The sequence below is a fragment of the Sesamum indicum genome, linkage group LG14 (assembly GCF_000512975.1).
Source record: "Sesamum indicum cultivar Zhongzhi No. 13 linkage group LG14, S_indicum_v1.0, whole genome shotgun sequence".
NCBI classification, from domain to species: Eukaryota; Viridiplantae; Streptophyta; class Magnoliopsida; order Lamiales; family Pedaliaceae; genus Sesamum; species Sesamum indicum.
This window is the reverse complement of record NC_026158.1, coordinates 3,723,013-3,738,800: the sequence shown is the minus strand read 5'-3', so window position 1 is coordinate 3,738,800 and position 15,788 is coordinate 3,723,013. Positions and strand designations below refer to the sequence as shown.

At 34.8% G+C, this 15,788-nt stretch overlaps 3 protein-coding genes across 3 annotated transcripts in view; all 3 read right to left on the bottom strand.

Annotated features, from left to right (window-relative positions):
• LOC105176898 (disease resistance protein RPM1-like) lies at positions 4,843-8,443 on the bottom strand. The gene has a single exon (XM_011099841.2). It carries the CDS (start codon positions 7,832-7,834, stop codon positions 5,075-5,077), a length of 2,760 nt encoding a protein of 919 aa, XP_011098143.1. The 5' UTR covers positions 7,835-8,443; the 3' UTR covers positions 4,843-5,074.
• On the bottom strand, positions 10,000-11,771 carry LOC105176897 (DNA-directed RNA polymerases II, IV and V subunit 12). The gene is made up of 3 exons (XM_011099839.2): positions 11,583-11,771; positions 11,369-11,461; positions 10,000-10,325 (listed from the first exon to the last, which is right to left on the bottom strand). Exons 1-3 carry the CDS (start codon positions 11,620-11,622, stop codon positions 10,303-10,305), a joined length of 156 nt encoding a protein of 51 aa, XP_011098141.1. The 5' UTR covers positions 11,623-11,771; the 3' UTR covers positions 10,000-10,302.
• LOC105176896 overlaps positions 12,684-15,788 on the bottom strand; it is a gene marked incomplete in the record, with an annotated part of 8,003 nt that continues 4,898 nt past the window's right edge. Inside the window, 4 exon segments of the mRNA XM_011099838.2 lie at positions 12,684-13,012; positions 13,237-13,340; positions 14,157-14,413; positions 14,754-15,788. Coding sequence (XP_011098140.1) covers positions 13,269-13,340; positions 14,157-14,413; positions 14,754-15,788 — 1,364 coding nt within the window.

Genomic DNA, 15,788 nt, shown 5'->3' with positions numbered 1-15,788 from the left:
TGCACCTTATCTTAATATATATATTTTTAAAAATTTTCTTATAAAAATTCAAAGTTCAAAAACACAACACAATGTGGTTAAGGTTTAATGTTGTCACATTCACAACGTGGATTTTAAATTTTTTTAAGACAAATTAGAAAAAAAAAATTACTATTGGTTATAATATTAATGACTGTAGCTAAAAATCATGATAAATAATTATTATTAATCAAAGTTAAATAAAATTGATGCAAAAAATTAACTTTTCCTCCATAAAAATATTATTTGTTACAGCTAAGAGCCATAGTATAAAAATATTTGCCATGACAAATGTTTTAACCACCTTCATAAAAACGACCCTTAATTGTTGCATGACTGTAGTTAATAATTATTTGCTGCAACTATTTATTATTAACCATTGCAATTAGCTATATTTAAAAGTTATATTTCTTGCGGTGACTTTTAGTAGAGTTAAACATATATCTTGGCATATATATTTATTTTTATGTGGTTAGGCCTTATTTTTTGACATTAATCCTAAGTCGGTTATAGGAACCATATATAGTCGGCACATATAGTGAAGATTCAATCGTTCCTAAAGTCTATGGGGTATCACTTAAGGGTGTCAATGAGTAGGTAAGACCCTATCCAAGTCCGTAAATTAATTTTAAGACCCAAATTTATTAAAAAATATAGATTGAGTTTGGTTGGGTTTCTAACCATCATGACCCATGGGTCTATGTACCCAATTTGAATAAAAAGTATATATTTATTTTTCTCTCTAATTTAATTGGACTATTATTTATCAATTGATCTGCCTTTAAGCGAACAAATCTAATAAACTTAAGATATTATAACATTATTTATCGTGTAATTCTTTAACTGTATACATTAACCAATAATAATTAAATAATTAGTTATAAAAATATGTTATCATGCAGGGTAGTATTTTTCAATATCTTGATAGGCAATAATATTTGTTTGAAGACTTCATGTGATAAAATAGAATCTTTAAATTTTATAATATTGAATTTGATTGCTATTAAGTATGTAGATTTAATATTTTCATAAGATTATTTTGTAAATGGTATAATAAATGATATATTATTTAATAAATTCTATAGAAAAAGAGCTACTTGTTAATTTGTCTCAATAATTCTGAATTTATTGCTAAATTATGAGGCAAAATAAAAAGAAAAAAATTTAATTAAATGGATCGAAGGAAAAAATTGGGTACGTTGACTCGGATATTGGATCCCATCGCATTTTGAGTTGTGTTCAATGGATTAAGTAGGGTTTGAATATAAATTTATTTATTTGAGCCTCTTTTGGATTTAAGTCTGAGTATCCTACCCTACTCATTGACAAGTCTAATATCACCCATATTTTTTTACTTATGCATTAAAAAAAACACACACACACAACTATATATTTATATATATGTATGTATATATATATATATATATATATGTGAGGACATTCTTGTTTTCATATATTAATGACCTGCACATGCGCAATAATAACTTGACAAGAGTCGTATTTCAGTTGTCTCAATTGATCATTAATGACACCTAACAAAATTATAAATTATGAGCCTATCAGCAATGATTCCGCAATAATATTATTAAGGGATAATTACATTTTCACCCCTTGACCTATATTAATTTATTAAAAAAATCATTCTTATTTTTTACATAATTATAGAAACTATCCATGACAGCAAAAAAAATAGAGATAATTTTTGTAGTGATGCTGATATTTTAAGGGATGTGTTTGTAATTTTTTAAAAAGTAAGGGGTGGTTTGTGAAAATAATTTTAGCACTTGGTTGTGTATGTGTAATTATCTAAAAAATAGACGTGATTCGTGTAAATGGGCCATAGGTCAAGGGGTGTAAATATATTATCCCTATTATTAAAAGGGATAGTTATACTCCCCTTCCCTGAGTTTGGTGTAATTATACGAAAATCGCATGGGGTTTAAAAAATTACAATTAGCACTTTTAATGTTTTGCTTCTGTCTAATAAATAAGTTCATCTATTAGTCAAAATTCACTGAATTTGCTTATATTAACCAAAAAATTGAAAAAAAAAATCTATATTTACTATCGATTGACTTACTGCAAATTAAATAAATTTTTTTATGATGAAATTACCCTCATAAATCTTCATGCGTTAATGCATATGATGAGATATATCTTTACCAATATAAGGGTAGTTTAGTTGGAAAAAAATGTTTAACCTGCTATAAGTCAATTGGGGGTAAATATAAATTTTTATTTAGTTTTTATATTAATATAAGCAAATTCAGTGATATTTTAACTAATGGAGAAACTTATTTATTAGACAGAAGCAAATCTTAAAGATGTTAAATATAATTTCTCAAACTACGTAAAATTTACATGTAATTACATCAAATTTTAGGAGAAAGAAGTATAATTATCACTTATTTAAATTAATTATATATGTGGCCCTGATCGTGCTAGTGATTGAAAATTAATTTTTGGCCCCGTCTATTAACTTTTGGAAACTGGTACTGTTGTAATAAAACAACGTAAAAACTAGAATTTTAATTCTATAATTTTGAAAGTAATACTTTATATCCTGCGTGAATTGCTTTTCTCAATTTAGTCCGGTTAAGTTGTTTTTCAATTAGTTTGGCCAAAAATTGCATGTGATTTGCATACGATTTAATTAAATTATAATTTTTAGTCATATAAATTAATTTATACAAGACAAAAAAAATATATCAACCATGCAATTCATGTAAGACCAAAAATGCCAACCGACCCCAAGTTATATGACTAAAATTGTAATTTAACTGGATCATGTGCAAGCCGCATACAATTTTCGGCCAAATTAGTTGAAAAATATTACTGAACTAAATTATAAAAATCAATTCATACAAGACGAAAAATACCAATACTCTTAAATTCCTGAGCTAAAATTATAGTTTTTCCTAAAACAAAAATAGTTGTAACTTAATAATTGTTATAGTTAGTAATAATTTTGAAATTGTTCATTTAATAAAGCCCTTTTAACTAATATTACATTCTATAATTCACGGCCACTTCAAAAAATTATCCAATTAGTATCGGACACAACACGGCTCGATGTTGGCCCTTTTAACTAATATTGCATGTATAACTTTATTTTTAATTTGGTTTGACCAAAGTGAAATTAAAAAATTATGAGTTCTAAGTACTTTAGGGTTATAATAATAAAAAGAGTTGGATGAATAAGTAAAATTAGAATTATGATTTTTTTGACAAATGATGATTTGCCATTTTTTGAAATCACTTTAATTTTTTTGACAAAAAATTTAATATTTTTGGAGGATAATTAATGTAGGCTACATACTCCAGGGGTAGAAAGCCACCACTATGTTTGGATTTGTTTTCCGCCCATCTCTGAAACTGATCCAATGATTAGTTCTTTTTTTTTTTTAGGTTGTTTTAGATTATTTTATACTGTTAAGAACCGATTTGTTCACAATTCTCTCTTTTATTTCTAGTCGTTTCTTCTCCGTCGTACCTCCAACTGTGCAGCCATCACACCCATCTCATCATTGTCCTCGAGTGAGGGTCTGGTTTTGAGGGACGAGCCACCGAATTTCCTATTTTTTTCGCTGGTGAAGCCGAGCAACAAGCCGTAGAACACATCCGGTGGTAGCTAGAAGCAAAAAGATCCAGAGGAATTTCCCTGTTACGCTTGTGTTGTTTCCTGGAACCCTAAACCTTAATCTACATCGATGTGTACGGCTGTGATGATTTTTGAAGCAAAAAGATCAGATGGGTTTGCTGAATGGTATCTGATATTTAGCCCCTTTATTTTTCTGATGATAAAAGGCGTTCCTGAGCATATAGTTTTTCTTGTAAAGGCATTTCGTCCAGATATGATGTGGATGTGTATTTGATTTTCTACTATTACAAATTCTTCATAAAACAAATGAAATTGGTGGGAGGAGAAAGAAAGGTGCGGTTGGGGGGAGGGGGTTGGTGGGTTCATTAGTTTATATTTTTATTTGTCAATAGTCTTTTTTTAAAATGTGAAGATTTTAATTTATTCTTTTTATAAATTATATATAATTAATTATGTTTTATATCTTATGATTATAAATTGTATTTATTTTATAAATTTTTTAATCTATTTTTGTGTGTTTTTGATTAAATTTTCTGTGGAATTATTATTAGTGTTAATTAAAAGGAATTTACTCCCCAATTGGATTAGTTTACCTTAATTTATTTATATACTGCATAAATTTGATCTTCTCCTATTAAAAAATTTGAAAGTCAAGGTTTTAATTATAATAATTAGTTATTTAGAAATACATTATTATTTTTTGAATAAATTATTATTACAAAAATTCAGTAAATAAATTATTTACACACAAATATTATTCCAATGATATATACAATTCAACCCACAAATAAAATTATATACAAATATAAATACATATAAAAAAAAATGATTTGGCATGAACAGTGAATTTTGTTCCAAAAAATAAAACCAAACATACAATACATATTTTATATTATTTTAAATTATCTTTAAAAACAAATCGAAACATATATATTATTTTTAAAATATACTTATTTATCTTTATATATCTTTACAAAACACAACAAAATACATCAAAATTAAATCCAAACACACAGTTTCCAAACCCCATAACAAACTTTTTCACATTTCTGTGAGTAGAAGTTGCAGTTTCCAACTAAATTCCCGGAAGAACAAAATGAAAAATCCCACAAAAATAAGAAAGGATGGGTCCGCCGCTGAAAGGAGGATTGACGGCGAAGAATTGGGGGTGCGAAGGGCGCAATCGGGAAACGGCGAGGGAGGTCGATCTGGCCGTAGACTTGCTGAAAATCGATGGGTGAGGGTCCGTTGGACACATCGCGAGATGGGCAGACGAATTGTGGTGGTTCGGCGGCTTGATCGTTCAGACGGCGGCTGGAATCGAGGCAGAGGAGCACTTCGGGCCTCGATGAAAATGCAATCGAATCGGAGAGAAATGTTCACATATTCAAGGTTATGCTAGTTGCTAGAGTCAGTGGTGTTGCTGATACCCCTCAAAAGGAAAGAGCAGAATACTTACATCCACTTCCTCATAGATTTGAGGTTCCATTTGTCCCCTCCTTCCCTCTGGCTCTCAATTTTGGTCACAAATCCCTCAGCCATGTCGGAGAAGTCCATATGTTGTAGACTGCCCAAATGTTGAATGCCTGACGGAACCTCCTCCAACGATCTGCAGCCGGACATATACAGTTCCTGGAGAAGCGGCATGCAGCCCTTCTCCACTATTACCAACCGTAATCTGTTTAAACTTAGTAGCCATAATTTCTTCAGCCTCTGAAACCCTGAAGCTCTAAAGCACAACCTGTCCCCTTCATAAGCATGTGATAGTTCAAACTCCATCAAATAAGGCAGATCTTGGAGGGAGTTTAACGGATCATGCTTCATCCTGCTCCATCTCAAATACAGCCTGGTAAGGCCATGAAGAGCAGGTAACCATTCAGGTAACTCGCGTAGACGGCCTCTTAGTTCAAGCGTTTCGAGTGGAGGAGTCGGGTATACAGGATATTGCATGTCGATGATTTCGTCCTCTGCAGTTGATGCAACATACAACGAACGGAGGTTGGTGAGTTTTGCAAGTGAGGAGCAAAGATCCTTTCCGTCTTCTTTTTTCAACTTCTTGATGCCTAAACTTCTCATTTCTGTCAGCTCTCCGATCTCCCTCACTATACTGGTATCTTCACCAGCTTGTGTAGCTTCAATATCTGAAAGATTCTGCAGGGCTGAAAGGCATCCTATTTTGTATGGAGCCTGAAAGCTCTGTACATCGTCAAAGGGCCGGTAGCCTCTGCTCTTTTTGTTGCTGTACAGCAAGAGGTGCCGAAGTCGTCTGAGCTTTAGGATTTCGATAGGCAGTTCTGTAACCTTTGTGCACCTGAGATCTAATGTCTCCAAATTCCTAAGCTTTGCAATTGACTTCGGAATAGTTTTCACCACTGTGTTCTTTAGGCCAAGATACTTCAGAAGACGTAATCTGAAAACATGATCCGGGATCTTGTCAGATAAAGCACCTTTCAATTCTAACACTTTGAGTGGACTAGAACCAGCACAGAGCAACTTAGATAAGTTCCTCTTAGACAATGCATGGACAGAGTCCAGCACTAGGAGCGACCGGAGCTGATCACAACCTTTGATATCTTCCGTATTTCCAGTGGAACAATGAATTGCTACTCGTCGGCTCTTATTTGGCCACCTTGTTTCTCCTCCACTCTCTATGGTCACAAAATTCTGCTCCTTGGACTTGGTTAAAACGATCATCCGCAAAAGGTCATGCACACGAACTCTGATGGGCCTCCCATAGTTTGTTGTTTCTGCTACTTGGATGAGGCTTCTGTCAAGAAGCTCCTTGACATGGTCCTCTGCAACTTCTTCCATTGTTTTCCCTTCCTTTGGGTGTATGAACCCTTCAGCCACCCACAACCGGATCAATTTGGACTTATAAATCCGGAAATTCTCTGGGAAAATGCTGAAGTACAAGAAACAAGGTTTCAGATAGTGAGGTAGATTATAGTAGCTGAGAGAGAGTAGTTTCGTCATTCTCCTAAGATGATCTCCTTCTAATTCATCACCCAGACTCCGATCAAATTTGTTCCATTCTTCGATGCTGTTGTTCTTTGTAGCTAAGAGGCTGCCAATCACTACAATGGCAAGCGGCAAACCTTCACATTTCTTCAAGACAATTGCAGCAGCATCCTCCAAATAAGTGGGGCATGAGCCCCCCAAGAAGGCCTTCCTACAGAACAATGTCTTTGATTCTTCTTGAGACAGGGGCTCCAAATTATAGACATGGCCATTGCATTCAATGCTAGCACCATGGCCGATGCTATGAAAACGTGTGGTAATAATAACGAAGCCATAAGCACCAGTTCTGGGAAATGCATATCTGATGGCTTCCCAAGCATTCAGTCTCCAGACATCATCCAAAACAATAACATACGTTCTGCGCTGGAGGAACTGATAAATGAATTCTTTCATTTCATCAGCATCCATGGCGTCCAGTCCTTCAGGCCTTGGTTGATTGATCTCCCCGACGAGCTTTCTGATCAGTTTTCTTAAAAACTCCTCCAGATTGAATGAGTGTGAAACAGTCATCCACACATGAGAATGGAAATGCATTTTCACTACGGCATCGTCATAGACTTTTCTGGCGAGGGTGGTCTTGCCCAACCCTCCTGTGCCCACGACTGAAATTACTCGAAGCCCATAATTATATGACGAACAAAGCCACTCAATCAATTGTCTCTTTGGCTTTTCGAAGCCCACAACTTCTGCCTCTTCTAGTAGAAGGGCATCACCTCGACCGTCATACCATGTGCCATCGGCAAAGCCAGAGCTCGAGGTTCGTTGACTCGCAGCGCTGTGGATGTCTCTGTATCTATGATGGCCTTCGGAAATACTTTTCAATCTGGACTGCAAGTCCCGGACTTCAGAAGCAAATTGACGGCGACATCTCAAATTCTTCACTGAGACATAGATCCTGCCAAGACAGCCACAATTCCGATCACTGTGCTCGTACGCAAAACCGAGCATGAACTTGTCCATCACAGCTTCCGCATCGTAAGCAATGTCTCGAACTTGCTTAGCCCATTCTCTGAGCTGTGGGTGGATATCTTCTCTTTCTTCGGCCATCATCAAGAATGCTCTCATGCGGCCAATCTCATCGCGAATATTGTCAGTGTTTATTCTAATGCTTCCCAGCAGTTCTTGCTCTTCGCAAAACCATGCTGACAGTTGGTGCATCCCAAACGACACCACGCTCTCAGCCATTGCGAATTGCATGATGGGATATGAGATTGCTAAGAAATTGTTGAACGAATATCGAGGCTTATACTCAACTAGTATCTTACATGAATGCTCAAGTGCAAAGACAAAACTATGGCTCAACTTCTATTTGATGAGGGATTAAGGTTCTCTTCTCACAATTGACTTTATACAGACAAGAAGTGGAAATGCAGGACAAACAACATGAATTTTCCAGGAAATTAGTTGAATTTTCACTTCAACGTATGATAGAGATCTCACTGCAGACTTTTCTATGCAACCGTATCCATCTTTCTCCATCAGCAGAATTGGGGAGGAAATGGGAAGGGAACTGTAAGCTGAAAACTTCTTGGAGAGCAAAAGACTTCCATTTGAAGACTTTCAAATTATTCTTTCTGCTGGAGAGCTGGTTCGGTTGAAATGAAAAGTAAATGTAGAGATATCTATATTGTTAATGATCTCTTAGACTAATTTTAAGTTTGAGGTTACACGAACAAGTACGAGTTTCATCAAACGTATAGATATTTCTCACAATATGAATTTGTGAGTTTACTGTATTAGAAAAAATATAATTTCCATTATGATAAATCACTACAGCTAAAAGAAGAAAACCGTGTCAATTATAAATTAACCACGGCTTCGTCATAGTCATTAGCTGTTGTTTCTACAAATATAGTCAAAATATTAGCTATGGCTTAAACCATAACAAATGTTTTGACTATGTTTAAAAACTATGACGAATATTGATTAATCGTGGTAAACATTTAAGTTTTTGTTTTAGTCTTGTTTAACTATGGTTAATAATATTGATTTATCATGATTTAAGTCGATGACATTTATAGTATAGAGAAAACTCATTTTTTATTTTTTTATTTTTAGTTATATTGATGTATTAATTGAACATTATTAGTTGAATTTATTAATGCAATTACCACTTAAAAAAAATATACACACATACATATATATATATATTATGTATAAAAATATGAATTTCACAAGTATTTGTTCCTATTATATAAAGAACATTTGAATTCTTACGTAAGTAATATTTTTAATAATAAATAAGTAGCAAACTTCTCTTAGAGAATGAGACTGTTTATTATTTAATAATTCTAATTTTTCTAAACTATTTATATATAATTTCAAAATATGAGAAATTGAAGATGAATATGAACAAAATTGTAAAAAGTATAAGCCATATATATCCAATTAGATCAAATTTTAATCAACCATAGTTAATAGTTACTTAATATATACAAAATCAATTAACATAATAAGTTAAAGATAATGACATTTGAAATATAATAGAGACGGGAAATATGTATAGCAAAACTTCATGTTATCTACATTTGTTTCCATTTGAAATTGGACAAGAAAATGAAAATATAATGTTCAAAGACACTAAAAGTCTCCTCATTTAATTATTTATGAACTGAGATTATTTAGAAACACTTGTTTATCTATCTCTCCCTCTCTCACTAAACTATACTTCATTTCTATTCGTGATTTTGATGGAATAACGTCTATGAAACTTTATTGTTCATAAGCACAAATTACTTGCTGAGGAATTTTTTCAATTTAATTAATAAATTCATTAGGAGTAACATGAAATTGTTTAAATGGTAAGTTTTTTTCATTTTTTACCACATAATTAAGGGAATAAAAACACGTTTTATAAAATTTCAATAATTCATCTTTTTATATTCAATTCGTTTTTTTCATATCGGAAGTTGTTTTATAATTAATTTCCATCTTAGTCATGCTAAATAACTTATTTCTACAAATTCATATTCTACCTCTCTTCATCTACCAGAAAGTCTTGAGTTTGAGTCTCATACATATGCATAGTTTTGTACTTCAATAATAGTTTCTAAATTTACTATGTATTTTGTTGTTGTTTGTTAAGATGTTCGAGTCCCCTATATGTGGATATTTTTCTACTTCAATAATAATGTCTAAATTTATTGTATTTATCGTTCGTTTGTTAGGTAAATGAGTCTTTAATATCTTGGCGTAGAGAATGATTTAATTGAAAAAAAAAAAAGAAAGAAAAAAAAAACACTCAGTAACTTCAATTTCGTCTAGTTGGAACCGGCACGAAAGGGATCGTTCCTAATCCATGCATGAGCCTAACCAACAACACAGTTGATTTCTCAGTGTCACTGTGTAGAAAGACCAGAAGCTTTGAGCAGCAATCCCCTTTCACATTTTATAAACTTTAGTACATAATTTACAGATCAAATTCCAGGCATGAAACAATTAAGAACAATCGGTAACAACAGCAAGCAAGTAGATTACTGAAAGTAGGGAACTGTTTCACAACTGAATAACCTTGTTAATGATTTGAACACAGAGCCGAGATAAAATCACATGAGAGACATGTAGAACATCAGAAAACAATATTGTCCGCAGATCAACATGCAAACACCATATAACATTCGGTAGTAGTGGGAGGAAAGCTGCTTAGGTGGACCTTTCATGGGGCTTTAACGTGCTTCATACTGGACAACTGCACCCAGAAATAAAGACAGAGGTTACCAAGTAGAAAGTGGAACAGAGATTTGCAAGTAGAAAATGCACAAGTGAATACGGATAAATCTTCAAGATCAGCAAAACATAGAACAAGACACCGTCTCTCAGATTTAGAATGCTAAAGCATACAATGGTACATTTCTATCATGATTGTAACGAAATGTGAAACGATCTTTCCATTTTGCCTTGAACACTAACTTGATTTGAGTTACCTATAACATAAACAAATGAGGCAATCTGGGAATCACACTCAATCCCTCTAACACAATGTCTGGATGAGAAAACATATTTAGGGAGGTTCTTTTTACCCTCTCTATCCCCATTCCTCTCCTACCAAACGGATGCAAAGATGTTTACCTGACCTACATCACCATCCCACAAAATTCTATACACAATGAACACAGCAAATATTCAGGACCACCCCATGTTAGCAATGGGACACCCCACCCTCCCCAAAAAACCCAAATGGAAATTCTTCCATCGATCTATTTACTAAGTGTTTGCTCAAGCCTCACTCATTGTTTAATACCAGCCCCCAATGTTTAAAGAGTTCAATGCGATCATCTCATACTAGTGAAGTTATGAAACTAATCATCTGTAAGAACTTTAGTGTCATAAAACAGAACATGCATGGTTCATCACGGTAAACTGAGGACTTTGGTCATCATAAAGCTCAAGATTTTTTTTAAAGCTTTTACCACATCGAAGTTAACCTAATGTTAAACACATGGAAAATCATTGCTCATGTCGGGTTCCATCAAATGTAGCATGTAGTACATCAGCAGAATCGCCAACCACATAACTTGCTACATATATTGCAAAGGCAGGATGACTACTTGCTACTATTTTTCATAGAGAATAGAGGACAATCTTCCGCTATTCCAAGAAAAGAAAAATGGAGCAAACGAAAATACATTCAAACAGGCCAAAAAGAGTGCAAGAAACACACAACACGCGTAAAAGTGAAAAAACAAAAAGCTCGGAGAAAAACGTCAAATTAACAGAGAGAGAGAGAGATACTTCTGCGTGTACGTTTCTTGTAGAGAATACGATAGCCGCACTCTCGGCACTGAATCACATCCCCTGGCTTTAGCGTGTTCTCCTGCCCGCAATCTGCGAATCCCACAATCCAATTTTACATTCAAAATCAATCAGCAAAAAGAAAAACACAAACATACCATACAAACAAGTGTAATCATGAACACGAGCAAGCAGTCAATAAATGTTCAAGTACCTCCACAGATGTAGCTAACGGGCTCCGGCTGAGGATCCATCACACTGGAAGCTATCAAAGAACCCACAACCACAAGAAAACAGGCGAAGGTTTAAGACTGCAGAGGGGTTTTCTTCTCTCGATTTTCTGAGTCTTTATAATCCAAAAACAAAAACTACTCTTGTTCGGAAAAAGGAATTTTCAAGGCTTCATGTCAAAATAATATATCGTACCAATTGCGAAATTCCAGAACCTTCCAAGGTTCACATTTGGAAACGAGTGCATATTTCAGTAGTAGCCCGTTACTATTGTGCGTGAAATAAATGATTGATATGAACCAATTTTACTTATTTTTAAATTATTTTAAAAATTTTATGAATTAAGTGGTTAATTTTTATAATTTTTTAGATTTTTTCATCCACTTCGTCTGATTTTTTTAAATTTAAAAAAAATAAAAAAATATTATATAAAAGCAAAGTTAACTATTCCCGACCTCCTAATCAAAATTAGATAATTTTATCAAATATCAAGAAATATTTATAATTTTTCAAACAATAAAAAATATTCATATTTATATCGAAACTCGGGTGTGCTCGTTGTAATTTACCTTATGATTATTATCTTACAAGTTGCAGAATTTTATTTCACCAAACACTTCAATAGCTAATTAAGTTTTAAAATAAAATATAACATCTTTCATAAATTTAGCCAAACGCTCTTAAGAAGTAAGCTGAAGCTGACTTGCGAAATGTCTTTTCCTTTTTTCAATAAGTTTCTGGCGGTTCAATTATAAAGCTCAGTAGGATACCATAACCAAAAGATACAACGCACTTTGGGTGCTTGATGTTGTGTTTCAAAGTCAAGAACACAGCATCCACCCTCTTACATTTACATACCGTATCATCAATGACTTAAATAAGAAACAAGAAAGTAGCTTTGAAAACAATCAAGGATTTTATTGATTTGTTAACCATCCTGCAATATCTCCACACTGATTTACAAGCTAGAGTCTCTCAGAGTGCATTGCTCAAGAATTCATTCATCAGAACACATCTGCAACGTCGGAGTTTAACATAAACTGAAGCTACAAGATTACGCAAGAATCAAAAGACACAGAACATCTTCTGAGAAGAATGGATCAACATGTGCTCCAATACACGGTGTGAAACAAGCAATCTTAGCATTACAGTCAACAAAAATTCTGAAATAGAAACATGTCCCCGACTGGATACTATTAATGACTAAACAAGCCTCATTGGTCGCCGAGGCGTTATTGCGACTGGTTCAGAAGGTACAGAAAATAAGCACTTGGGAACTGAAAAACAGAGGTCTTCTAGTATCTTGACAAATATTACAGCTAATGGGATTCCGATGTAGTTCGAGTACAGAAGCAACAAATTACTTCTAGGTAGTTGGCTTAACAAGGTGCTGTTAAGCTTGATCTTTGAGGACTGCACCAGGAAGCAAAAACAAATGTAAGCAGTAGAATTCAAACATCATGGCTATTTGCCTAACACACACGACAAACAGCTGATTATTTGACATGTTTCAAAAAGGTCATAGATAAAATAAAGAAGTTTGGTCGACTGCAGCCCAGAGGTCGCCTCCCCAGCGTCTTTCATACATGATAAATTATTTATTTCTGAATAATCTTCGTATGAGAAGTAGAAAATACCAGGTAGGTCATCTCTAAACAAAGTTTCCAGTTCAGTTCTTCCCACGGCTTTTGTTAAAAGAGTGGCGTGCCAGGAGCTTCCTACCAGGAGTATGATGATCATCCTGCAAGCAAAGCTTGCCATATTCTATGTCACAGTTGTCATGGTATTGATAATACAAATTGAAAAGTCAAAGAGATAACTGAGAAAGAACACGGAATCTCAGATATGGTCACAGCCACATATTCAAGCAAAGCAGAAATACAAATCACTCAAACAAGTCGGGATGGAGAATGTTTCCTCAAATTTGGGAAAATATGGAAAATTATGGTAAAAATCTGGGAACGCAAATAGCAAATAATTATTCTAACCGCACTATTATTGCATCTATTATTGTTAATACTGCTGTTATTGTTTAATACTGCTCTTTGTTTTAGCTGTTATCTTTATTAGCATTAGTAATATGGCGATGATTGTGACGATGATAACAGTGACAAGGATGCGTATATAAATAAGAAATATAACAACAATAATGAAAAAAAGAACACACCAAAAAGAAAAATAGTCTTTAGAGAATAAATTAACTATTTGAAGCCTCTTTTCTGATAAGAAAAAAGGTAAGACGACCAAATTTGCAATGGGGAGCGTTGCAGAAACTTTGGTCAATCAGAAGCTCGATAAGAGAAGTCTATTCCTTAAAAGGGAACATCGTATGGAAAGATACTCAGGAAGCATAGCCTAGGTTTCTTTTACAGGTCCAATGACCTGGTTCCAAGCCTTCAACAATGAAATTGTGAAAGAAAGAATCTATATACCATATATTTTCCCAAATATCTCACATCAGTGTATTAGCAGAAGAGGGAAAAACAAAGATATCAAAAACAGGAAACTAAGAATTGCAAAAGTTAGCAGTTAGAAGAATACAAGAATAGTTATAAACCTTGTACATGGACGCCGCAGATTCAGACTCCACTGTTTGGACGGGAACCTGCCCTAGGGATTGGAAAGCGTCCAAAGCATCTAATGTCAGCTGCCAACCACAAAGAGCAACAGCACCAGCACTGGAACCAGAGCCGCTACTGCTACTACAGCCAGCTGCAGCAACATTTCCATTCACCCAAGGACAGAAGTGATTATGATGCTTAATTGGATCAAATTCAACTGGCTCATCATAGTTGCTTCCACCATTTGGAGGGCCTGAAATGTTCCATGTACAAAAATCACTGTCCGATTAGAAGAAACATAAAAAAGAAAGAGATAGCTGGACAACACATAAGCACACATCTATCAGAGCTTATCATGATGGGCAAACAATACAACCTATTTAAAAGCCTGCCAGAAGGACGTGATTATACAGCCAATTAGAAAACAATGAATCCATGAAGTGACACTCACCATTCATTCTTACATTTTTAAACTTTCATGTGCTAAAATTTTAAGAAAATGGGATCATTATCAACATAATGTCTTAGTAACATCTTGTTATAGTTTCATAGAACAGCTGCTTAAACCATCATTAGATGCAACGTAATTTTACCTGTCCCATTTGCAACTTGATAGCCTGATTCCACATATCCACAGTCATCAGTCGTCAGATCTTTGGCAGCCTGAGTAACTTCTTCCTTTGATGCTTCAAAGCCGGAACATAAAATGGCATTGCAAGAAAGAGAAGGATGAGGACTATTCTCACGGGAGGTGGCCCGCATGTTGCTAGTCTTCTCGCCACTTTCAACAGATTCTGCCTTAGTCGAACCAACAATTTTCGAGCCACTATCTGCCCTTGCTACAGATCGAGAAATCAAATCTTGGCTATCACCATGAGGATCCTCTCTATCGATTTCTTCAGGTACAAAATCACCCATTAACCCTGGATCTGGAGCAAATTCACCTGTTTGTCCTTGGTTATCAGTTACATCGGCAATAGGTTCGACATCACCCACAACGCTGTCAGTTCTATAGATAGAAGCATCAGTCCCATGAATTTCAGCTTCATGGCTAGCACCCATACCAACACTGCCTCCACTAATTCCAAAGCTGGGACCGTCCCTCCCATGTGCAGTAGCAGTATCTGCGTTTACTACTTCTTCTTCATTTGTACTACTAACACCCATGTCACCGGCACTTCTGGCAGCAGCTGGGCAAGTACTCTGCTGTGCTTGATTGCTGTAGTTCAGTTCTGATGTCTCGTTGGGATCTGTGTACTTGATTGTCGATGTAGAAGGCAAATGTATGTCATCAAAATCTCCAGGATAGTTCTCAACGCTTTCCATTGAATCATTTTCTGCATTGTGCCCAATCGTGTCCATTGCAATAACAGAGGAAACATGTGTTGAATCCCTAGTTGATGGATTACCAATTAGTTGTTCCTGTCCCTGGTCAAAATCATCTTTGTAACCATCATTTCCTACATCAAAACCAAATGACCGGCTGGGACCAGCCCCAGAAGAGTATTTTCTATATGGCGACCGATGTGGTTCAACACCTGTGTCACGAGCACGTTTTGAAGGACCAGCAGAGTACTGTCCACCATCATCAACCTCATCACCATCGCGGTCGATGACAGTTCCTTCGA

Coding starts and splice junctions, on each gene's coding strand:
- LOC105176898 (XM_011099841.2), bottom strand. CDS start 7,834: ATGCAATTCGCAATGGCTGAGAGCGTGGTGTCGTTTGGGATGCACCAA.
- LOC105176897 (XM_011099839.2), bottom strand. CDS start 11,622: ATGGATCCTCAGCCGGAGCCCGTTAGCTACATCTGTGGAG. Junction 11,462..11,582: donor CGTTAGCTACATCTGTGGAG/GTACTTGAACAT, acceptor TGGGATTCGCAG/ATTGCGGGCAGGAGAACACG. Junction 10,326..11,368: donor CAAGAAACGTACACGCAGAA/GTATCTCTCTCT, acceptor TTCTGGGTGCAG/TTGTCCAGTATGAAGCACGT.